Below are 24296 nucleotides of genomic sequence, written 5' to 3' on the forward strand. Positions count from 1 at the left end.
GGCCCGGGTGGGAGGCGGTTGCTATAGAGACGTGCTGCGCACTCTTCCCGCCGCGGCGGCCGGGCCTTCCCCCGCCTCCTCCCCGCACCGGGCCCGCACCCCCTCCCCGTCTTCCCCTCCTCGCTCCCAACCCCCGGACGCACCGCCTCCCCGCACCCCCTCCTTGGCCGGCCCTTCAACCGGGCCCGGCTCCCGCAGCCTTTTCCTCGGCCTCCCCTCCCTTCCCCGGGGCTCCCCGCACACTTTGTCCATCTCTTTTTTTTTCTTTTTTTATTTTATTTTTTTTATCTTCCTGTTTCTTTAGATCCTACCAAAGCTAGACCTTCCCTCCCCGAACTGCTGGACAGCCCCGGCTGGTCGGTGAGCATCTGCTACCCCTCCGTAGGTCGGGTAGATTGGAGTGTGGAGTCACGGAGGTGTTTTCTTGGGGCTTGCCCTCCAGGCAGAGTAGAGCCCAAACCCCCCCCGAGAAGAAGCTTTAGAGTGAGAGTCGACATGCTCTTAAGAGCAGCAGAACAGCTCGGCTTGATCCCTGACTTGTTGCAAGACGCAGGCTGGGGTTTTCAGGAGAGCTTCAAGCTGCCTTTTTAGCTCCCCGAAATCTTGCACGCACGGAGGTGCCCACGCTCTCCGCCAGCCTTGGTCTGGAAGCTGTGTTAGCATACCCTGTTCACTGAGCCACAGGAGCAGGTTTGGGATTTTGGTTTTGTTGGGTTTTTTTTTTTCCTTGGTTCCTAAATAACAGCTGAACTCTTCTAACAATCTGACCCAGTCCCCTGATAAAATAGAAGGTAATAAAAGGGTGGAGTTTGTTCAGCATCCTGAGCTCCAGCTCTGGGGATGGTCCAAGCAGCAGCTGGAGCAATTCCTTTCACTGTTTTGGTAAATATTTTAATGTACCTGATTTCAAAGCAAATAAATCCTCTTCGTCACAAGATGCAGTCCTCCTCCTGGCCATTTTCACATTTATTAATGTATTTTGTGGCTCAGAAATCCACCCAGGTCCCAGAACAGCATTAAACTTCTAAACCCTGATACTGAGATGGACAAATCCCTGCAAGTCTTGTTCCTGTCTGTGGGGATTGGGCTTTAAATCTCCCCAAATCAATACCTTAAGCAGCTCAGATCTCTGCAATTACGTTGATGGGAACATTAAAATCTGTGTCAAAGGGTGACGCTGCAATCCTGCACATTTAAACTGATGGGTTTTTTGGATGCGGTGGGTTTTTTTAATAGATTATAAAGCAAGCAATATAAGAAACAGGTTTTACAACTTGTTTTAAATATAAGTAAGCTTACTTCTCCTTTCACCCATGTCTTCCTTCAGGCTTTTTTATTGCTTTCTGATAAAATTGGCAAAAATAGGCATTGTATATGTTTTTCCCTTCTTCTAGTCTCAGGTGTGAATGTCTGAGCGCATGCTTTTTCAAATCTCCTGTTTCTTTTGTATGTTTGAGTGCTAAAGACAGAGCTGTCTTACTTCAAACCCAATTGACGGTTTTGCCTGACCTCCAGATTTTATTTGTGGCACTAACGGGGCACCTTCGTACCAGCCGTAGAGGCTGTTGGAAAGAGAGGCCAGAGTGGGCCTTTGAACTTTGGCAACTGAACTCAGAGCTATGGAGTTCGGAGGAAGTTTGGGACAAATTAGTGGGGCAAAGGGTGAAAAAAAATTCACGTTTAACCGCTGCCCATTCTGCACAGTGTCCTCTGCATGAGACCTTGTTCTGTCGGTCCTGTACCTGCCATTACTGCCATGTCCATACACAATAAACCCAAACATACGTGTTGTGCTTTAGTCCTCCTACCTGTAGTTCAGCAAGACTGAACCGGGTTAGTATTTGGATAGGAGACCTTCCCGGAGAGTTTACTTGCTTTAGGAAATAGTGTTTATTTAACAGAGTAATATTTTTCCAATACTGAAGCCAGTCTTGAGTCCTCCGCTTCTGGGGATGACGAGCTGTAGAAATTCCAGCTTCGAATGGGGTTATAAAAGCAAGTCCTTGAGCCTTGTTGGTCTTGATGGAGCTTTTGGCAGTTTGCTGCAGAGTAGGAGAGTATCCTGGCCAAATTCCAACCTGGGTGATTACATTCAGCTGACTGAAAACGAGCAGCGGCGGCGACTGCTGCGTTTCACTGTTGGGCAAAGTGGGTTCCGCACACGGGCTTAACTTTTTTAAAGTGACTCGGGGTAAAGCAGAATGAAAAGGACTTAGAGAAATGTCCCTTTAACCCTCGTAGCTTATTCTTGAAGGCCTTAACGGGGCTTGTCAGTCTGCTTTCACATTCCTCTAAATGCCAGCGATCCAGCTACTGGGGGCATTGCTTGGAATGGCTGTGCCACGTCACAGGATGGTCTTCAGAACAGTGGTGGCTTTTTAGAATGCACATAACACATTCCCCCACATCAAGCAAGGAAACAAACAGAATGGGAGAAAAAAAAAAAAACAAAAAAACAATAAAAGAACATTCAAAGTTTTCTTTGTTGGAAATGAAAAAATACTGTGACATTGCTGTTCAGGCTGATCCGTGGTTGGTGTTTTGTTTTCAAAAAGGCTGAGTGATCCTTTGATTCAAAAAGGTAGATGTAAGATATAGAAAGGCAACATGGAAGTGTATTTCCTGTGATATATGTATACCCCAATGTGTAACATTTTTTTTTTCTCTCCCTGACTTTCCCTACTTTATTTTGTACCCAGATTTTCTTGCTGCTGTCTGAAATATGCCTTATAGCTTTACAAGTTTTCAGAAGACCACTGTGTTTCACTGCGATAGGAATATTGCATCTGCTTCATAGCAGGAGGATGTTATGTGTATTACAGCTTAATTCTGTTCTACTTTAAACCTAGATAAAGAATGAAGACTGTCTGTACCATTTTGATTACCTCTTCTAGGGTTCAAAGAGAGAATCATTTCCCCTGACCTTCATTTGCTAATGGCTCAGCCTGCTCTAACTGGTACCCAGATAAACTTGCTGTTAAACAAAAAATCTGGTAGGAAGAACCACCTCAATGTCCAAAATTCCTTTGCCCCTGCTGCTATCGGTGGCTCTCTGTAACCATCCAAAAGCCGAACAACGCAAGGTCACAAGAGCTGGTCACCAGGAGGTTGTATCTGAACGGACAATGCTGCCATCCCCTTGAGAGATGAGACGAAGGACCCTTCACAATGACAGCTCCGCAAGTTCCAAACATGAGAGTGGCGCGTACGGAGTTTCATGCTTTGTCTCCAGACTGATCTTCGTTCTTGTTAAGCTAATTTCACCTCTTGTCACGAGTTTTGCTTTTGGGATTTAGACCATCCTTAGCCACGGAACTCCTCTGTAAACCACTTTTTCCTTTTTTTTTTCTTTTTCTTTTCTTTTTCTTTTTTTTTTTTTCCCTCCCCCTATTTTACACCGAGACTGTTAATAGGACTGTTAGTGGAATAAGCAAAGCCAATACTCACAGGGTTTAACTTTGTACCAATAGCACCTTTTTGCCCCAGAATGCCTTACAAACGCCATACAGCGCGCACGTCCCAGCCTACAACCTGTGGCGAAATCTCTCTTCGCTTAGACACCACCTTAGTGTCCCCAGCTGACTTTTAGGGACGTTTTCAGCACGTAGCATCTCCCACCGTTCAGTCAGACGCCACCCCAGAGGTGCCTTTTCAGGTCTGAGAGCCTTTCTCCGCCGGTGTTTGTTCCGAGCTAAAAAGAGACCATGCCCGTGTCCTGCGGGATGATGCCGACCACCTGACGGGAGCGTCCCGCCGCCGCTGGGGGAATGGCAGAAGGAGGGCACGCAGGCACTCCTCCTGTCCGACTCTGGGTGCGACGCGTAGGTGTTTACTGCGATGAGCACCGCAAAACGTGGCTCGTGGCTGCGGAAGAGGCAAGTGTCCTTTTGGGGGCTTCCCCCTCCAGTGATTGTAGCTTTGCTGTCGGAGGTGCCTCTACTGCCATTGCCTGTAACTCCCTGCTCTTTTTTTTTTTTTTTTTTTTTTTTTTTCTTTCTTCTTACTTTTCTCCCCCCCAGGAGGAAGGTATGCTGAGGGCTCGGATCCAAAGAGTTCAGGTTCCCCTGGGTGAGGCGCTGCGACCCAGCCAGCTCCCCCCATCCCGGCTGCCTCATATGTGGCAGCTGTCCCAGGGTGAGCAGTACAGGGATAGTAACTCTCGCGTTTGGGAGATAGAGCACCATCTCATGGTAAGGATGGTGGCAACAATAGACCATAGTCATGCCTGTTTGTGAAGTCATTTGAGATCCTTGAGGGACGGCAAAGGACTGTTAATTTTGTTGAAGTCCATTAGCTCAGCCACACTTAACTGTAGACCTATTGAACTTTTCCTTGTCGCTTACAGCTCGGTGGTGTTGAAGAACTGCTGCTTAAACTCGTGCCTGGTGATTAATCTGGTACGTGGAGACATTCCCCCTGCTTTGTACTGTGCTCTGTCTATTCCCAGTCATTCTTTAATATGAATTTTTGTCTTTCAGGAGCAGTGGCTCTAGGAAGATGTCGTTGTATATTTTGTCCAATAAATGATTCTCTCTCCACTGAAATGCAGCCACCTCTGAGGTGGAAGCAGTTAAACAACACACAGCAACATCACACAAGAGTTTAGGACAGGCAGTGAAGAGGAGTATTGTGTCCAAGTGAAACATCAGGGGGAGTTCTAGGTAGGCAGAATGTAATTGCCCCAAGTGGAGTTTGGCCAGGATGCTGGAACTGATGCCCTAGTGATATTGAAAAGTGCTGTGGGCTGGTGAATTATCAGAAATGTGAAAAGTGGCACCTCCCTGGCTCTGGGCAGGGGTGGGAGCTGAACGGTGGCTCAGAGGGAGCTGAAGTCCCACCACCGCGTTCGGTAACGGCGGTGCTTTCCTGTAGAGGTCTCCCATCCAACTACGAGTCCCACCAGTTATCGCTTTTGATCTCTCACTAAGATCACAGTTACGGGTGTCACAGGCACAGAAAGTCAAATTGAGTGTCTGAAATCTCGCTTTCCAGGCATTTGAGCAAGTTGGAGCTAACCTCCAGGCTGGTTTTTTGGGGGGTGGGTGGGATTTCCGAAAGCTTTTCTTATGGAACAAACCAAAAAAGCCCTCCTTGTTGTCTTCATGGGACATACCCAACTAAGTTGGGTTTTTTGGTTGGTTTTTTAGATGCCTCCTCCAGCTGCTGTTATATGACTAACACCAAATCCTTGGTTGTGTAAGAGGTCGCACAGAGGGCTTTTATGCAAATATATGCTTTAGTAGAAGGTGTAGAGGCACAGGACTGTTAAAAAATAGTCAGCCTTGTTAATTTGAATATTTGCTGGAATCTTTGTGCATCCAAGTGGAAAAGAGCACATTTTGACCAGAGAAAAGAAAAAGGCCATCAAGCCTGGCAACATAAAACTTCCCGTATTCATTGTCCACATTATCATCCTTTAGCCAGACACAGAGAATTCTTGTGTGTGTTGGCAGGCACCTGCAAGCAGCAACAGATGTTTTCTGATCTATCTGTGACAGAGAGGGAAATTGGGAGCTCTTTAAAGCCTTGGCTTTAGGGCAGTGTCTTGCCACCCCCCTTCCTCCCCCCCTGCACCCCCTGAAAAGCACGTTGTTTCTACAGTAACATTTTCCTATCATTTTAGTTCTCTGAACATGTCCCAGAAGGATCCCTGCCAGAAACAAGCCTGTGCAATACAGAAATGCTTGCAAGGTACCAAGTGTCATTTTTGTCTTTTTGGTGTCTTGATCTTTGGTGGAACTTAATTCTTTTAACTTAACCCTGTTCTCTTTTGGCTCTGAAAAGGACGAAAACGAGCACATTAGCATCACCTGGCTGCAAAGCGAGCTGAACTATGGTTTTGGTAGAATTCCCTCGTGCTTGATTTGAAATCAGGAGACCCCATCAGTGCAGAACAGAGCTTTTGTGATGGTGAGGTGGTGCTGCTGTCAGAGTGTTCTCCGTGCTGGGAGTGAGATCCCGTGTGTTGTCTTGGGACGCGGCTGTAGGCGGGGAGAGCCAGACAGTATAATGAGCTGTCTCACAGAACTGGGTGGTAGGTGGATCGTATGAGAAGGCTGCAGAGCTTCTAGCTCCAGGGGTGTTTTAAGAGCAGGTCGGACAGATGTCTGTCAGGAAGGGGTTGGGGATCTGTGATCTGGCCTCAAGGTGTGAGATGCTCTCCCTCTGCTGACCTGTACCAGTTGTTTTGGATCAGCTTAGCTAAATATTTGTAGGGGCGAGGGAGATTAGGTGATAATCTAATCACCTAATTTTGGGAGCCTGAGTGGAGGAGAGCAGGCTTGTTACTTGCAGAGGATGTTATTTTTTAAAAATGTTGATTGGTTTTTGGAAAAGGATTTGCCTTATGGAAGGAATAAGAGAAAACACTCCTTTGTGCCAAGGCAGCTCAGCCTTATGAGGAAGAGTCCTTCCTAACTCACCTGGTGGAGCCCTTCCTCAGCTTCTCCTGAAGATAACTCCTGGTGGTAGCCCAGGGATGAGGAGGCAGGAGGCGAGCAAAGCCACAGCTAAAACCAGCCAGGCCAGTTCCACAGCAGCTCGTTTCTGCCTTTAATTTATTTGCAGACTCCAAGCAGGTTAGCTGAAATACAGGAGGGAGGGCAGAGGGGGTCGTGCTGGAGAAGCAGAGGGTTGGCTTTGCAGGCTCCAGCAATCTGTGCAGGTGACACAACAGCCCCCGTGGCTGAGGAGGGGCATGGGAGGAAAAGCAGCTGGGAAAAAAAGTAGGGAAAAGCAATAGTCAGTTATTGGTAGGTGTTTGTCTTTCCCAGGATTGGTTTTTGGAAGCTGCCTTCAACTCAAACAACCCCCTCTACGTGTCCCACAACGTTTGTCTGGATACTTGTACTGCTTTTGTGGTTTGGAGCCTTCTCCCCCCCATAGTAACAGCACTTAAAAGCTAATATTTCACCCTGGTTTGGTTCCTCTTGTGACAATGTTAATTTTGTAACTTTCATGGAGGTTATTCCAGTTGTTTTACCGGTGGAGGTTTGTGTGTGGATTTCATCTGAATGGTTCAGTGTTAGTGAGGAAGCTCTTTGCCCCGTGCTCCCTCCTCTGCCCTGTGCTTCCCTAGCTCTGCTTTTGGGGTGCTGCTGCTGCTCCCGTGTTGTCCTGCTGTGGAGTTGTTGGAGTTGCACAGATGAAACAGCTGAGCTGACAGACAGCAAAAAACAATTTTTCCCTCTAAGAATTAATGCGGTAGAGGATGCCTATGGAGCTTTAACTGACAAGTACACAGGGACAGTGACCACAGTGACGCAGTGGAGAGGATGGAGGGCAAAAGGGACCTTTGGGAGATGCTGGCTTTTCAGAGGCTGGTTTTGGAGAGGGTCATTGATTCCAAAAGATCTTGCCTGCTTTCTTTGTGAGACCAAATGCTCACTTGTTGATCTCTTTTGTGTTTTGCTATCCGTTGCATGACTAACCACTGTGCTTTTCAGGAGCGTGCCCCTGGCAGGTAGCAGGGTGTGTGCACACAGGGTGTGCCTGGATGGAGCTGTAGCTCTAGAAACAAACCTGCACAGGCAGAGGAACAGTTAGGAGAGCGCTGCAGCCCTCCTCATCAGCAGGGCACGGCAGAGAGGGCTTAGCTCTCCTCTCCAAGGGCCTGCCAGGCCTCCTCAGCTTGCACAAAGCAGTAACATCACCATAACCTTTTTCTCCTGGGTGACCTCTGTGCTTGTGTTAGAGGTCACTCACTCCCCAGCCCGGTTAGGGAACCCACAGCCCAGTGATCAGAGTGGGGCTGGCTTGCTCGTTAACCAGAGGGTGTTTGCTGCTGCTTTCTGGGCTCTCCAGCGTGTGCTCTGCCTTTCTCACGTTGGGTTGTTGCTGCTGCTGCTGCTTCTTTTAGTCTTTTAAAAAACCAGTGGCAGGTGGAGCTGTGTAGTGCTTGTGAGGCTCGTCCAAGGCAGCGCGGGTGGCTCTGCGCTTCCCTGCAGGCAGGCAGGGGGTTATTAATTCAGGCCACAGACTCAGGCTGCTCACAGAGCCAGCAGGGCTTCTCTCCCACAGCCTGCTGGCCAGCCCTGCAAAAGCACCCTGGGCTTTGTCACCTCGGGTGGCGGTGGCAGCCGGCAAAGCGCGAGGGCAGAAAGGCTGCTGGAGGAATCCCCCGCATCCCGCGGTGCCTGAACCTGCTGGTGCGGTGAGATCTCTCCCAGCCTGACACAAAAGTGACATGGAGAAAGGACAGAGGTGGGCATAGCTGTGCCAGGCACAAAGACAGTGAGCCCACCCATCCCAGCGCAGATGGGAAGGAAAGGCTGAGGGAGCTGGGGTTGTTCAGCCTGGAGAAGAGGAGGCTTCGAGGAGACCTTATAGCAGCCTTCAGTACCTGAAGGGAGCCTACAGGAAGGCTGGGGAGAACCTGTTTAGAAAGGCCTGCTCAGACCAGGAGCTTGTTTAGCCCCATGTCCCAGCTCCGCAGGGTCCAAGAGGAGAAGCCTAGGAAGGAAAGCAAGAGGAGGTGAGGGTAGTTATGTGGCTAAGGGACCTCCTGAGCTAGAGGCGAGACCTTTGTATGGAAGATGGTTGTGTCACTGGCTCTTGTGCAGTTGGTTTCAGCCTCTGGCATCTGGTGGAGCATTCCTGCTTGCTCTGGTCACGCTGCAAAGCTGCAGGCTGCCTATGCCAGGCCACCAGTAGGAGGTTGGCTCCAGTCAAGCTCCTCACCCCTTCCTCTTGAGACCTTTGTGCAGAAGGTGGTCGTGTCACAGTTGGGTTCAGCCTCTGGCATCTGGTGGAGCGTTCCTGCCTGCTCTGGTCACACTGCAAAGCTGCAGCTTGCCCACACCAGGCCACCAGTAGGAGGTTGGCTCCAGTCAAGCTCCTCACCCCTTCCTCTGACAAACCCCCCGCTGCCAAAGGGTGTCCCTGCTCACACCACGGCCTCCTTGGATGCTCTTACATTCACACTCAGCTGTGACCCTTACAGTCACACGGCAGCTGGGTTGAAAGCCTTGGATGACAAGATCTCAAGCTCCTCACCCCTTCCTCTGACAAACCCCTCGCTGTCCCTGCTCACACCACGGCCTCCTTGGATGCTCTTACATTCACACTCAGCTGTGACCCTTACAGTCACACGGCAGCTGGGTTGAAAGCCTTGGATGACAAGATCCAGCTTAAAAGCAGCCAGGCTAAAGAAAGTAAGGATTGAAGGGTGGTACTAAGGGAAACCTCGTTCTTACTGCAGTGAGATGTGACAGCCACAGAACTGGGGGACTGAGGACGCTCCCACCCACGACAGCAAGGCTGCCTCTGCGTGGCTTTAGATAGTGGAAACTAAAGAGAGGTGGTTTTAGAGCCGAGAAAGCGATGAAATCCTTGTCAGCACCTCACGCTTCTCAGAGCAACACTGCTTAGGGCTGGGTTAGATGTGTCCCCTCGGGGGACAAAAAGCTGTTTCCCCTCTGCAGACTTAGTGTCTCTTTCTTGTTTTCCAGTGAACAACTACGTGGAGTCCAAGTGTGAAAGCGTGCTGCAGGAGATGCGGAGGTGCTGCGCCCGGTACCCCAAGGGCAGATCCGTCTGTTGTTCAGGGTTTGAGAAAGAAGAAAGGGAGAGAGAAAAGCTGAAGGCGACTTCAGAAGGAATTCCCCCATCACCTCAGTAACACTATGCGGCTCCAGCAGGTACCGGAGCACGGACTCACCTGCAGAGCTCGTGTGTGTGTTTTTTTCAAGCCTTCTTTAGACTTTCAGGAAAGCTCCTGACTTTCAAGATCGCTCCTGAGACCACACCATCCGGCACACCAAAAAAAAATATAACGCAGTACCAACAGATGGTTAACAGACTTTTTTGTTTTCTGTACCAAAACGTCATCTCTGCATTGTCTTTGCATCGCACCCATGTCTGTGAAAAGTCAACTCGATGTTTTTAGAATGCTTACCTTCCTCTAATCCATCCTTGCTCCCAAAATGGAGAACTGGAACCGAGTTATTCTGGCCTGCGGAGCGGGAGGTACAGGAAACGAGCTCAGAAGAGTGAGTGAGTTTAAGCGTTACACACACAAAACAAGCCCATTTATGACACAGCAAAAGGTATTGCTGCCACCACGCAGTAGTTCCAGACAACATTTGCCTGTCCAGTGGTCCAAGCTCAAGAAGGGGAATCGGGTCTGGGGGTTGTTCCTAGGTCTTGCATAGATCACGAGTGACCACAAGTCACTTTGCCCAAGTGCCTCACTTTCCCACTGGACAGACTTTTGGTTACTTTCTATTTGAATTGCCTACACGCTGCTATTTGCATGACAAAGATGTTACAGGAACATTTCAGGGATTGCTACAGGAATAGGATTTATTTTTAAAAAAGAAGAAAAAAAAAAAGCAATATTCATTTGAGAGATCAGACTGTTGATATAAAATTTATAAATTTATGTATAATTGAACACCTTTTAAGCAATATGTTACGAACCCAGCGTAGTTTGACCCGCTGGCACCCAGAGGCCTGACACAAAGCCCTGGGCTAGATCCAAGAACGGATTTAGGTGCTGCTGACAGAACAAGCAGTCGTAGGCACTTGCTTTCAAAGCAGCATTTCAGACTCACTCACAAACCGGCTGTGTCTGGACCCCAAGGGAGAGATGGCTTTTCAGAAGTTCTCACCCGTGCAGCAGAAATTTCCTGTGACCTGTAGGAAGAGCTCGGTAGACAGGTTCCTGCATCACCCCTCAGAGCTGCCTAAGTCTCTCCATCCCCTGTAGCAGGAGTCCAGGCACCTCAGTGGGTGCCGAGGCCCTCTCATGGCCTTGGCACCTTTAAATACCAGACTTCAAACCCACCAGGCTCCTAACTCTGTCATTAGATCTAGCCGTAAAGGACTTTTGTGCTGTGATCAACTTACTTACTTCTTATAAAATACAGCTTCTATAAACAGACCACTGTAGTCTAGGCACAATAGTTGAGTGTATTGAAGCCTAGAAAAGCAAACCATCTGTATTCTCCGCTCTGAAATACCGTGGTACAAAATAAACAACTGGAACAAACTGTAGCCTGGGTTTGGTTGTTTATTGAGAACACAACGTCGCCGCGAGCGGGCAGCTCGCCCGCCATTCACAGTGATATCATCATGTTTAATATAGAAGCCACTTGGTATTTTTATAACCCAGGGCTCAAGATGAGAATCATTCAGGGCTGCCCTTCCCCTCCCACCCCCCTGAAAAAAACCCCTCGAGACAAAATAGGGGTTTTAGTATGCCTGGAAAGTAGGGGGAAGTGATGACAATGTTGTAAAGCAGCTCAAACACTTGACAAGTAGCTCATTTTCCACTTTTGCCCTGTCTGAGCAGCAACAGTGGGGAAAAAAGTCACTGATAGATGATAAAAAAATAAGTATTTAGGCTTCTGTTGCGCCTATTAAAGCCTCATCTCCGTGCCCGTTTCTACTCGAGTGGAGCAAACTTGCTCAGCAGGGAGGGTCTGCCCCAGAAACATCCCACCTTTCAGGTGGATCACCCATGGCTGACTGGTGCCAGGATCATGGAGGAGAGGGATTTACCTGCAGAGAAGAGGGAAAGCTGCTGGCCACGGGCTACCGGGCTGGGCTGTAACTGCTCCCCCTCCCCGAGTCACACGGTGAAACAAAACCCCGCTGGTGCCCGAGAAGTCAGACCTCACACGGAGAAACTATTAGAGCAAAACCGTTTAATAAAATATCACTTCAACAAGCATTTACATACAATATATAAAAACACTTTAAAAGCCTAATGTGTTTTTTTTGTTTTTCTTTTAAAAACCTTCTCGTACTGGAACAGACACCAGAAGTTGTTGCGACGAGACCAAAAAAGGAGCAGGGGCGGGTGGGGGCGTGGGGAAACACCTCATCTTGGCACCTGCAACCGTGATGGTGCCTCCCCACAGGGGCTGATTCCGCATCAAAGCTTCCAGTGGGAGCCCACAGCGTCACAGGGTGCCAGCCATGAGCCCAACACTGGCACAGTGGAAAGATTGGCCACATCCTGATGTCCTCCTCCATTCCCTGCCTGCATTCACACCCAACTCATTGGGAATTTATCACTTGTTTCACCTTTCCAGCAGCAACTGAGGCATTTGAGCCATTTCTCTCTGTAGCAGCGAGTCAGGACCCCGTGGAGCAGAACCCACTGCACCCTTCCCCGGGGCTGGGCAGAAACCGTGACTGATTTGAGCCTGAAAAAACATCCCTACCATCTATTAATGATTTACTTCGAGCTTCGTCGCTGGAGAAAGCTTTGTGGAGATTAGTGCACCTCAGAAGCAGCTGTGTTACACAGCACAGCAGGCAGAGGGGCAGCAACGCCGTTCTCCTCCAGGAAGGAGAGAGACCCTGCGATACGAACGTATCCATTCACGCACCTTCAGCCCTGCAGGGTTCCTACACACAAAAAAATATGTATCAAAAAAACCCCAAAACCACCACCATCATCTGCCATTCAACTCCCAAACACCAGTTTACTGAAGGTCTATTTGCTGCATGGCATCACTCCTTCCTAGATGGCTTCTAGGAAGAGCATCTTTATGGAAGTCAGTCCAGCTGCTCCTCATTCTCCTTGGTGGCCACCTATGGCAGGAGAGGAGCAAAGAGACCAACTTCTGTTTCCTGATTACCCACAGCTTCTTTTCAGATCCTGAAGGTGTGAGAAAACCTCAGCTAATTGCTACACTGACAATCAACAGAGCTGAAACACAATTAACAACTGCAAGTGCTCATCCCAAAACCTCTAGTGGAAGAACCCACCGTTCCAGCTCTTCCAGCAGCTCTCAGGGTGGGGAGATCCCCGTTTCTAGCCTTGCTGGGAGCAGCAGGGATGATCAGAAAGGTGTTACGTGGCACTGGAGATGGGGTGCAGCCACAGAGCCCGGTGCTGTGTCCCAATCACCCACGTGCATCATCATTCCCTCGCATTTTTCCAACTGAAGGATGGGAAAACATAAAAAAAAGCCCACGTTCTCGGAAAGAACTCCTACATGTACCTGCTGGAGGACATCAGCCAACTGTCATGCAAGTCCCCACACTCTGGAAAGCGGTAATGCCAGCCCAGCACAGCCAGTGCAGAACACCTCTAAGGGATTTTGGGGTGGTTTTTTGGTAATTTTCTCTCGTAGCTCTGCACACAGCCGCACGGGGACAGACTGTCCCAAAAGAGCCAAGCTCTGCATCTGGGCTGCCTCATCACCTGCAGGAGAAGGGCTGCAGCAGGTGGAATTAAGCCAGCAGCTTTTTTTTTGTTTTTGTGTGGAAATGGTAAACGCAAAGAAGGAAAGAAAATAACCTAGACAGTATGGAAACGAGCCACTCCCACAAGAGCACAACCTGCTTTTCCCAATAGTTCTGTCATTTCAGTTGCTGGCAGAGATGGAGTTTGTGCTCTGTGGAGGCAGGTAAAGGACCACGCTCCAGATTTCACATCCTCTCCTGCCACTGCTCCAGCAGAGCTGGCAACAGCAACCCTGCACCAGTACAACGTGCCCTAAACAGGGATGTACATCCTGTCCCACAGGGCTATGGCTCTAAGAGCATCACCAATGCCAAAGTGGCCAGAGAAAGTCATGGCAGACACCAGTCTGAAGCCCAAGGTGATTTACAGTAAGCAACAGAGCTGAAACACATGTGTCCTTTGCCAGCTCTCCCCTGACACAGACGTGTCAAGCGTGCTGGAAGCCTGCCCACCACCAGAGAGCACCTCAGCACGCTTCACAGGCTGAGCAGGCGGCTGGCAAGGGAGAAAGAAGCCCTAGAGCACAGGAAGCTTGGTGGCTTTTAGAACACATGATGAGGAAAGGGCCTGGAGAGTCACCCGCGGCGCTCAGTTTCCATCAGCGGTGCCAGGGCTGCGGTTCCAGTAAGGGGTATAAATAACAGCAGGGGAGAAGCCAAATGTGCATCTACGTGCAGTGCAACGGCTGGGGGAGGGCAGGAGAACCCCCAGCACCACAGATAGAGTGAACTTGCTCCTTATCCACCTGCCCAGGCTGTCCCCTGACACTTCTGCGTCCCCCCGCACGGACAGCCAAGGGTATTTTGGACTGCACACCCCATCTCTGCACAGAGGGAAGCACAAGCTTTCCAGGTACCAGGGTGGAAAAAGTGCAAGCTAAATAGCAGTGAAGAGCTGATGGCTGTTGTATACGTACACCGGCAGACAAATGTCTATGTAACAGCCTGAGCACCTGGGAAGAAGCGTATTTCAGAGATTTCTCTGCCGCTACATGTTTATGAGGCTGCAACTCATCAGAAAATTTTGAGACTGGGCTTATTTGGTGGGGAAAGGAATCACAATGATACACCGGGAGTCATAAGCTTTCAGATCAATCCCAGCACCCTAACAGCCCAGACAGGGAAAAAAGTTGGAAATCAGAAGCAGTGCTGTAAGAAATAAGGGCTGGAACCTGTGAGCAGAAGGGATTGTGCCTGTCGGCAACATCCTTTGACTTCTAAGTGAGAGAGAACAGCAGTAGAGGAGGGCAGGGGAGACTAGGCATGAAGGGAGTGTCGAGTGCAGTTTCTAGGATGCCATTCCGAGCAGGAATCCTCCAGCAAACCCTCCAGTCAGGATAACATTCTTCTTCAGAAAGATGATCACCTAAGCAGGGGAGAGAAGAGCCAACAGTGGTCAACAACAGTTCAACCCACGCACCCTCCCCATCAGAAGACACCCCTCAGGCTGTTCTCCAAGGTGAGCGATGCTCGGAGAGAGGCCACTGCTCAGATCCAGGAAAAGTGTTCTACCTAATAATATCCCCTCCCTGATCTCCCTGCTGCACGTAAAGCTCCTGAACTGGTCTGGTCCCAGCACAGCCCAGATGCTCCAAGAGCTGCAGTCCAAGCCTACGTGCTCCAGGGCTCTCTCACAACCAGCACAGTCACTCTGACAGAATCATATGGGGTTGGAAGGGACCTCTGGAGATCATCAAGTCCAACCCCCCCACCAAAGTGGGTCTACCTAGAGCAGGTTGCACAGGATCTTGCACAGGTGGTTTTTGAATGTCTCCAGAGAAGGGAACTCCACCACCTCCCTGGGCAGCCTGTTCCAGTGCTCAGAACAGGGGCTGCCGACTGTCTGTGCCAGACCAGGGCACAGCAGAGTCCAGGATAACTCTGGACTCTGGGGAAAAAAGCAGGGAACTCTGCTTTTCCCCATCAGACTGAAGAGACACTTCTCCCCACAACCCCACGACGTTTCCTCCCAACCCCAGGGGGTTTGCAGGAACACACGGTGAGCTGGTGTCATGTCCAGGAGCCACCCTGGTTGTCTCAAGTATACATAGATAGCTTTGATGTCTCTCCAGCTTTGCTGTCACGCAATCATCCCCTCCTTGTATTTGCACAACTGAAGATCCCTAAAAGCCCAAGAGTCAATCCCATTTTCTCCTGCCCTCCAGCTAAGCACCCACACACACCCTGGGAGAGTTGTCTCACCTCATCCACTTTGCTTTTCACTTCTGGAGACATTTTGTTACCGCTGCTGTGAAATTTCAGCTGCTGCTTGGCTTTGTTCACGTCCCGTTCTACTAGCTTCCAGTCCACTTTGATGTACCCCGTGTGGTTTGCAATCTAGAGTTGTGAGGCAGGGAAAGAAAGTTGGTGAAGTCCCACATGACCATGGCTAAACAGACCCCTTTTGCCCACCCACCTTCCCTGACGACAGCCACCTCCCACACACTGGTCCAGCAGGCTGAGAGGATGGGCACACTCACTTAAAAACTGGCCAAAGGACCACCCCTGTAGCTGTATTAATTGTCCTGCAACATCTGTCCTCCACAGTAATCCCCCAGCAGCAGGGCACGTGTTGCAGCTTAGCCTGTTTCAGCCTCTATTCTCTAACGTGAAGCTGGCATCACCTCCCCCTCACAACTGCCACGTACGTTGTTGGGACTCTCTGCAGCTCTCCTGCTGCTGTGGGTGGACACGGCTATTAATAGCCTGTTCCTCTCTAAATATTTTATCTGGTCAGGATGATTCACCAGTGAAACTCTCCCTGCTCAGAGCAAGCTTTTGGGCTTTCAGCAGAACAAGCAGAGCCAGAAGAGCGGGGAGAACGAGTCACACACAGACAGCGCCTTGAGAAGCAAACAAATTAAGAGTGCTGAGCGAGGCCCGAGAGCTGCTCTGCCTCCTGCAGGATGCACAAGCTGGATGTTCACATCCGAGCAGCTCCCCTCAGTGCCAGGATTTGTGGAAACCACAAAAAATGGTTGAGGACAGATATATATCTCTGTTTCTCTCCTCTTACCCAATGCTTTACAGAGAGCCCCGTCCATGCCAGCCTGACAGGAAGAATATCACAGACAGGGACAAATCACCCTTGGGCTGTTCCAGGACACATCCAGGCTTGTTCCTCCAGGAACACCATCTCCACATGCACAGGACTCAGTACAGTAGCCAGTTCTGACCAGGCAGTCCTGCAGCAGCAGCGGGATTTGCCACAGCCAAAAGCTGCCTCCTGCTTCACGCAGGTGCCCCTGCAGTAACAGCCCCCACGTGCCTTTGTGAGCAGACCCTCAGCGAGAGGACCTTTTGGCCATCAAGTTTACACCCACAGTCCCTGCTCTGCTGCCACATCTGTGTGCCCCGAGGAACACACACCCTTGGCATCCACGGCCACGCAGAGCTCCTGGCAAAGCGTGGAACTGGCTCCACCTGTCTCAACAGGTAACGATCACTCGACAGCCCTTTGTCCCCACCAGCACAGCTCTTGGAAAGCCTGACCCACTCTTCATACACACCTGAAGCAGGAAAAAGCCACCTCCCACCGCTGTCGCCGCCAGCTTCCCAACTTTCTGGAAGATGAATCCAGTACACCTACAAATCAACCAGGAGCCAAGTCAGGAGAATGAGACACCAAACACACACTCCTCAACATGCTTCCCACAGCCAAGGCTGCCTTTGGCAGTAATTACCCAAGACAAACGGCAGAAGAAACCCACATGCAACCAGAGAGAAAGAGAAAGGATCTGCACCCAGCCAAAAAGCGATGCTTTAGAGCTTTTTACTTCTCACTATTGCATTTCAGCCTTTTGCAGTTTTGATTCTTATCTCTTCAACATCAACCTCCCAAAAGAGTAATCGGAAACATGTGACTTTACCAAAATCAACAAGTAATTTTTTTTTTTTTTTAAACTGGCACCATCTCTGAAGGGAAATAGGGAAATTCAGGCAGCACATCTGCTGCTGCTCCATGATACAGCAGAGGGAGCAGGTCACAAGGCAGGATTCTTTGTTGCCCAAACAATTGCTTAACTTTCCTTTTCATTTCTCAGAAGAGAAAAATTCTGAACCAAGCAGGCAGCAGTGGTCTAAAGCCATACTGGTCTCCAAACTGGGTTACACCCTCCCAACATGAAAGACATCACTGCAGCCACCAGAACTCAAGAAAGCACCACCCCATTGCTCAGTCATGCAGCAAAGGGCTAGTGTATTGTACCACCCAAAGCAGACTTTACTTTGACCCCAGTTTCCTTGTCAACATTGCAAAACAACACAGGAACTTCCTCATACCCATTTCCGAATACATACATTTTGTGAAGACGCAAGAGAGAGGTGGCCAGCTCGTATTTTTATCAGAAAATGAAGACCTTTCAGACGGTTACCCTTATGCCAGACAAAGGAAACAGGCAGGGCAAGAAGCAAAGCAATGGGATTACACCAAGTTTTCCACTCAAGCAATGCTGCTGCAGGAATAAGTTCCAACAAGAGCCACAAACCACCAGCCCCAGCACTTGCTACAAGCGACACGAAACCCCAGGAACCGTGCCCACAGGTGCCATAAACCACCTCCACAGAGGGATTTTGTGCAGATGCCTGAAGCACATCCACCTCCTGGGAAGAAGGTATCCTTGTTTTCCAAGAGGCTTATATTTGCCCGTCTTAAATTCAACACCACCTCTCTACGCCAGAAGTTAAAAGAGAATTCTCTCACCTCAAAAATTAAAGCCTGCTGCCATTTTCTTCCCTAGGAGATAGTCTCAGTTATCCCACTCCCCATTACAGATGGCTTTTAAGACCTCCCACCACTGAGGACAGTGTGCCGGGGCACAGTGGGCTGAGCACCCTGGACACTTGCCCTCTCTGTGAGGCTGCCAGATGACCACCCTGCACCTGTCAGCGTGTTCCCGAAAGCCCGGCTAGTCCCCACAGGCAACCCCAGCACATCTTACCATCCCGTGACCCCTCCGATCAGCAGCTGCGTGGCCACGTTGTATTTCTCAGCGCTCGACCCCGAGCTGGGGGCAAAGACCTTGCGCCACCAGGGCCGGTTCTTGGTGTACTCTGCCAGGTCCAGCACATTGAACGAGTCCTCCTTCACACCTGCAGGCACTTGGAGAGGCTCAGTACTGGGACTGATGTCCCACAGCCCCCTGCCCACCCAGGGCCTCTCCAGGGACACAGGACCCCCACCTAGTCACTTCCCCATGGGGCTTTGAGAACCCTCAGGCCCCATGTCATTCCCCCGAGGGCCTCCCCTGGCCCCTCAGACCCGTCCTTGGGCCTCCCCAGGACCTCTTAGACCCCATCCTCAGGCCTCCCTCTCCAGAACCCCTCAGACCCATCCTCGGACCTCCCCAGGACCTCTCAGACACGTCCTTGGGCCTTCCCAGGACCCCCCAGGCTTGTCCTCGGGCCTCCCTGGGACTCCTTAGACCCTGTCCTCGGGCCTCCCTCTCCAGGACCCCTCAGACCCGTCCTCGGGCCTCCCCGGGATCCCCCATACCCGCCCTCGGGCCTTCCCGGGGCCCTTGAGACCCGTCCTCGGGCCTCCCTCTCCAGGACCCCTCAGACCCGTCCTCGGGCCTCCCCGGGATCCCCCATACCCGCCCTCGGGCCTTCCCGGGGCCCTTGAGACCCGTCCTCGGGCCTCCCTCTCCAGGACCCCTCAGACCCGTCCTCGGGCTTTCCCGGGACCCCTCAGACCCCGTCCCCGGGACCCCTCACCCCCCTCGGTGCTCCCGCAGGTCACGTCCCTGAAGGAAAAGGCGCGGACTTAGAAGCCGTGTCCCGGGAGCCGCCCCCAGAGCGCCCTGCCACCCTTCGGGGCCCTTACGCCCCGCTACCGGCCGCCGCGCGTTGCCAATGGAAACGGCGCCGCTCAGGCTACCAGCCCCGCTCTCCGACGGGACGGGGCGGAACGGGAAGGGGGCGAGCTGGGGACCCGCCGGTAGCGGGGAGAGGAGTAGGAGGGCGAGGATCGACCCACCACCGTCCCGCCCGGCCCGGCCCGGCCCTGCCCACCTCCTACCCACCTGCCATAGCGCCACCGGCCTCCCCTCGCCGCCGCCGCCGCTACCGGGCCGCCGCCAGCACGTGACCAGGCGGCGCAGGCGCGCGGGAGCAGGAAGGGGTGCGCGCGGCGTGTCATGGCGGGCGCGGGCAGGGGGTCAGGGCCGGTAGCGGGGAGAGGAGTAGGAGGGCGAGGATCGACCCACCACCGTCCCGCCCGGCCCGGCCCGGCCCTGCCCACCTCCTACCCACCTGCCATAGCGCCACCGGCCTCCCCTCGCCGCCGCCGCCGCTACCGGGCCGCCGCCAGCACGTGACCAGGCGGCGCAGGCGCGCGGGAGCAGGAAGGGGTGCGCGCGGCGTGTCATGGCGGGCGCGGGCAGGGTGTCATGGCGGGGGCGGGGGGCAGGCCCGGGGCCGGGCCGTTGGGCTTTGGGCTGTTCCTTAAAACAGCGGCTGCCCGGGCGGCTCAGCCGCTCGGTGACATCCGCCCCCCGTGGGGTGGGGAGTGGGGAAGGTAAAAGGGAGAAAACTCGTGGGTTGAATTAAAAAGAGTTTAATGGGTACATAAAAGCTATGCACGCAAAGAGAAACGAGGAATTAATTCACTGCTCCCATCCTCGGGCCTCCCCAGGGCTTCTTTGACCCTGTCCTGGGGTGATCGGCCATCTCCAGGTGATGAGCCATCAGAGAATCATTCAGGTTGGAAGAGACCCTTGGGATCATCGAGTCCAACCATCTACCCTACTCTACAAAGTCCTCCCCTACACCATATCCCCCAACACCACATCTAAACATCCCTTAAACACATCTAGGGATGGTGACTCATCTCCAGGAGTGCGGCTATCTCCAGGAGAGCAGGGCTCTGTCACACCTAAGGGTGACTTTGGGAAGACAAACGCCATCGCTCTGAGTGTCCCCCCCCCCCCCCTTCCTTCTTCTTCTGCAACTCCGTGTCCTGAACGTGAGGCCATACGGTCGGGAATATCCCTCTGGTCCCAGCTGCGTCCCCGAGCCCCTTTGGGGCAGCCATTATTGTCTCTCCCTGAAATGGCCGTCCCTCCGATTTCCAAGCCGTTAACTCACTTGAACTCCTGCAGAACAAACCCACTCCCCACCTGGGCATGCGGCGACGCCAGAAAACCCGAGATACAACAGGCAAAATAAGAGACATCCTCCCGGAGAGATTGTAAAGCCAGGGAGGAGCGGGTTTGATGGAAACCAGGGCGTGGGTGGGAGCAGGAACACCGGCAGCATGGACCAGGTGGGGGAACAGACAATGTTCTGGGAACCAACGGCAGCACTCAGCCACAGTGGCCATGATGTCCCACTCACAAACAGCCCGGCACCTCTTTCCCCTCCCTCAGGCAGTTGGGGACGTGTCAGGAGCTGCAGCCGCATGGCACGTGTTTCCTGCGCTGCCCCGGTTAGGGGGGAACGGGCTGGAGCGGTGTGTGCACACCCAAACCAAAGGGGGGACCGAGGAATGACATCTTGTACTCTTGTCGTGCCGTGGGGGCTGGTGGCTGCTGCCCACAGCAGGTTTGGGATTTGAGACCCGGCTGTTTGAGGTGTCCAGGGCTGGGCAAGGCACAGCCAAAGGGGTAGGCACCGTGGGGGTGAAAGAGGTGGGTTTCCAGTCCCAGGGACCCTGTAGACAGGATGCTCCCAAGGACTTCTGCTCTCATAACCACCTGGAGAAGGAGACTGCACTCCACAAGGTTTTATTTACTCTCTAGCAACTGGAAAGCTCCTGCATTTGCCCTCCTGGGCAGCCAAAGCCTCAGGACATTGCTCAGGGTCAGGGCTCTGCCCCCACCACGCTCCCAGAGAGCCCAGGTCGTCCCATCCCCAGCAGATCAGAGGGCAGTTCCTGCGGGTGCAGCGTGGTCACCCTTTGGTGACCCAGTAATCAGATGTAGCTGTTAGCGAGACTGTCGGACAGATCCTACACCGACTACTGAGCAGCCAAGAGCACCATGTCTCTGCTGGGTCTCCCTCCGCCTCCTCTCTGGGCAGGGCTGGCAGCGAGCAGAGCAGCTTCCCCTGGGAAAAGAAGATGTGGTGGCCGAGGAGGGGATGGCCGACAGGGAGAGATGGCTGGAGGAAAGTGGGAGCCTGGTGGCAGTGTTTCATCGGAAATGCCATCTGAACACCAATGTCAGGTGGCACTGGGGTCTCCTGCACGTCCGGTGGGTGGTGGGCTCCCATCGCTGCACGTGTCTCTGGTTTTGTCTCCCTGCCCTGGGCAAAGGGCTGCCAGGCAGGGTTCATCTTGTGCCACCTCCCCATTGCCAGCTGTGGGGTTCCCCCTACACGTGGTCCTGGGGGCACCCGCTGGCCTGAGCATCTGCCCCATGCCCCCATCTTTCCCGGTGCACGTGCAGCATCACCCGGGACAGGCTTCCTCCCGCAGCAGGGAAGGAAATGGGCTGAGAGAGGGGCTGGAGGGGCTGCAGGGGGCTCCTGTGCAGCAGGGTCAGGCCAAGCATGGAACAGAGGGTGGCACGGGGGCCAGCACCTCAGCCCCCCACAGCCACTGGGGCTCCCGGCAGGATGCCTTTCTGGCCGGCAGCCCTGTTCAGCTCAGGAGACAGAGGCACAAAAAGCCGTTCCCCATCTCACAGACTTCCCCTCCCTCCTGGCAGGACCACCTCCTCCCATCCTGCGTGGCCAGGCTGAGCCACAGCTCACCAGCCCATACGGGCTTCCAGTGCACGGTCAGGACGAGCAGTACCAGGCAAGAACGCCGGCAACAAAACCATGTCCCCCCAGCACGTCCACACTTGCAGAGCCCTCCAAAAATGCCCTGTAAATGGACCCACGATGCCCCTCCGGGCGCCTTAGCGAGGCACCATACCATCTCCGCCAGATGCCAAGGTCCCTCGTCGATAGGAAATGTGTCCCCACTGCAGTGTCCTGGGACTGCCAAGCTGCTACTCCGGTGGCCCCGCGTGATGTGACCTCGACGCTGCCAGCCTCGTGGCCCCGGCCACCCGGTGCTCTGCCGCGGCCACCACCGAGTCGCTGCTTTTAGTACAGCGAGAAGCAAGGTCTGAATTCCCCTTCCCCCGGCCGGGACATCCGCGCTGGTGTCACGCAGCCGCGCAGGGACAGCCCCAGCTCGGGGGCTGGCTGGGGGCACGCTGCAGTTTGCGGAAAGGAAATTTGCAGCTCAGCCCTGTCAGAGCAAGAGCTCGGGGATTTTCAGCGGGGTTTCTCTCTCCTCCGCCGTCTCTCTCTCTCTTTTCTCATTTTCTGGAAATGAAACAAACGTGGGCTCCAGCCCTTCATGCCACTCTGGGTGGAGGTGACAGCCCTTCTCCTTCACTGTCCCCCCCCAGCTGCCATGGGGGCTTTTCAGCACAGGCTGGCTTCTCCCCCAGCTTCCCCTACTTACACCCCGCAAAGGAAGGGGCTTTCTGCTCCCTCCTGCCAGCAGCTGGGATTTATGCCAGCCAGGTTTAGGGATCAAGAAGGCAGGCTGGCCAGGGGACAGTGCCCCTTCCCCACAGCCCCAGGCACAGCGTCTGCGGAAGAGACCCACTTCTTGGGGGGTACAGGGCAAGTTTTGCTGAGTATGAGCAGCCCTGGGGTCTTGGGGCTTATTCCAGGAGGTTTTGCAGCAGCCAGGCTGCCTCAGGAAATGAACGAGCACAGTGCACATTAGACACCAAAAACCAGACACCCCTTGGGAAAGAAAAAGACCCCATCTCCAGGCTGACCCAGCAGCAGCGACCCTCAAAGCAAGCCCAGGGCGGAGAAATTGCTCTGAGCTTCATTGAATCAACCAGGTTAATTAGGTGACTTATGACAGACACGTGAGCCTGGAGGTTGCTCTTGTTTTCCCTGGGCTGCTCTGACACTTTAGGGAGCAAAGATCCTTTAGTAATAGCTGTGGGAAGCCAGCGGCCATGGGGAGCATCCTCTGGCCCGTGAGACCCCCCCCAAATGCTTGTCCTCCCCGGTTCCTGCAGGCAGAACCCCCCCAGGGAGCCCTGTGTCAGGAGTGTGGCCATTGTGCTCCCGCTGCCTGAATCATTCAGAGATGCCTCTGACGTGAGAAACGAGAGAGAAAGCAGAAATGCTCCGCTGACCCACTTCTTGCAGGGAAAGCCAGGGGAGGAGAGAAGGCTTGTTTTTGGGACCTTCTCCACATCAGTGTTTCTGCTCCAGGATTAGGGCACCTCAGGGCTGGATTTGCCGGGTACTTAGGGGTGTTGGTGCCATCAGCCCCACTGTGCTGCTGCTCCCTCAGGGTCCTGCTCTCTCCAGGTGGGCTGGTCTGTGAGCTGGTGAGGCTGCAGCCCTGCTTTGCTCCGTTGTTGCCCGAGTCCAGCAGCCGAGCAAGGTCCACCTGGCATTTCTCCTCCAGGAGGGAGGTTTTTTCCCCCAAGGACAGGTGTGGGCTTTGCTCCTGCTGTGATTTATCTGCACGAGGGCCAGGGTTTGTCTCTCCATCTGGGCTGGTTTAGCAGCAGCCTGGGTGGAGACAAAAGCAGCAGGAGAGAAGCCTTTTTTTTTTTTTTTTTGCTGGTGGGTTGGTGGTTTGTTTTAATTGTTTTTTCTTCCAAACTGAGACAGTGGGTTCTGAAAAAAAGCAGCTCCCCTAAAGCACCTCTGCCCTTGCAGAGCACGGTGGGGCTGGTTACATGGGATAAACGAACCCCGGAGCTGGCTCTGGAGGGGAGGCTGGAAACCCCCCGCATGGGTACTTTGGGGTGTTGGTGCCACCGGCCCTGCTGTGCTGCTGCTCCCTCGGGGTCCTGCTCTCTCCAGGTGGGCTGGTCTGTGAGCTGGTGAGGCTGCAGCCCTGCTTTGCTCCGTTGTTGCCCGAGTCCAGCAGCCGAGCAAGGTCCACCTGGCATTTCTCCTCCAGGAGGGAGGTTTTTTCCCCCAAGGACAGGTGTGGGCTTTGCTCCTGCTGTGATTTATCTGCACGAGGGCCAGGGTTTGTCTCTCCATCTGGGCTGGTTTAGCAGCAGCCTGGGTGGAGACAAAAGCAGCAGGAGAGAAGCCTTTTTTTTTTTTTTTTTTGGTGGGGGGTTGGGGGTTTGTTTTATTTTTTTTTTTTTCCAAACTGAGACAGGGGGTTT

The 24296-nt window shown here is 52.9% G+C and overlaps 3 protein-coding genes across 18 annotated transcripts; 2 read left to right on the forward strand and 1 right to left on the reverse strand.

Moving 5' to 3' along the window:
• The first annotated feature begins 263 nt into the window (after nucleotides 1–263).
• On the forward strand, nucleotides 264–10990 carry MTCP1 (mature T-cell proliferation 1). 10 transcript variants are annotated; one of them, XR_001413463.1, is made up of 7 exons: nucleotides 264–360; nucleotides 2850–3875; nucleotides 4020–4190; nucleotides 4346–4397; nucleotides 4479–4661; nucleotides 5624–5691; nucleotides 9450–10990. XR_001413463.1 is itself a non-coding variant. In XM_014955116.1 (4 exons), the coding sequence occupies exons 1-3, from the start codon at nucleotides 3768–3770 to the stop codon at nucleotides 4391–4393; spliced, it is 327 nt and encodes a 108-aa protein (XP_014810602.1). In that variant the 5' UTR covers nucleotides 869–3767; the 3' UTR covers nucleotides 4394–4397; nucleotides 9450–9587. The 10 variants fall into 10 exon arrangements, 2 of the variants coding, with proteins under 2 accessions (XP_014810602.1, XP_014810601.1); XR_001413466.1 differs by having other exon boundaries at nucleotides 298–360; nucleotides 2895–3875; XR_001413460.1 differs by having other exon boundaries at nucleotides 303–360; nucleotides 2700–3875.
• On the forward strand, nucleotides 277–10990 carry CMC4 (C-x(9)-C motif containing 4). Of its 5 annotated transcripts, none has more exons than XM_014955118.1 (3): nucleotides 277–360; nucleotides 5624–5691; nucleotides 9450–10990. In XM_014955118.1, exons 2-3 carry the CDS (start codon nucleotides 5634–5636, stop codon nucleotides 9617–9619), a joined length of 228 nt encoding a protein of 75 aa, XP_014810604.1. In that variant the 5' UTR covers nucleotides 277–360; nucleotides 5624–5633; the 3' UTR covers nucleotides 9620–10990. The 5 variants fall into 5 exon arrangements, with proteins under 5 accessions (XP_014810604.1, XP_014810606.1, XP_014810608.1 ...); XM_014955120.1 differs by lacking the exon at nucleotides 277–360 and adding an exon at nucleotides 570–690; XM_014955122.1 differs by lacking the exon at nucleotides 277–360 and adding an exon at nucleotides 771–882.
• A 638-nt stretch (nucleotides 10991–11628) lies between these two features.
• On the reverse strand, nucleotides 11629–19506 carry FUNDC2 (FUN14 domain containing 2). Of its 3 annotated transcripts, none has more exons than XM_014955113.1 (5): nucleotides 19453–19506; nucleotides 18141–18291; nucleotides 16710–16785; nucleotides 15403–15537; nucleotides 11629–14566 (listed from the first exon to the last, which is right to left on the reverse strand). In XM_014955113.1, the coding sequence occupies exons 1-5, from the start codon at nucleotides 19457–19459 to the stop codon at nucleotides 14489–14491; spliced, it is 447 nt and encodes a 148-aa protein (XP_014810599.1). In that variant the 5' UTR covers nucleotides 19460–19506; the 3' UTR covers nucleotides 11629–14488. The 3 variants fall into 3 exon arrangements, with proteins under 3 accessions (XP_014810599.1, XP_014810600.1, XP_014810598.1); XM_014955114.1 differs by lacking the exon at nucleotides 19453–19506 and adding an exon at nucleotides 19224–19329; XM_014955112.1 differs by lacking the exon at nucleotides 19453–19506 and adding an exon at nucleotides 19224–19270 and having other exon boundaries at nucleotides 18141–18300.
• Between the last annotated feature and the right edge of the window lie 4790 nt (nucleotides 19507–24296).

This window comes from Calidris pugnax, unplaced genomic scaffold, assembly GCF_001431845.1.
Source record: "Calidris pugnax isolate Ruff unplaced genomic scaffold, ASM143184v1 scaffold38, whole genome shotgun sequence".
NCBI classification, from domain to species: Eukaryota; Metazoa; Chordata; class Aves; order Charadriiformes; family Scolopacidae; genus Calidris; species Calidris pugnax.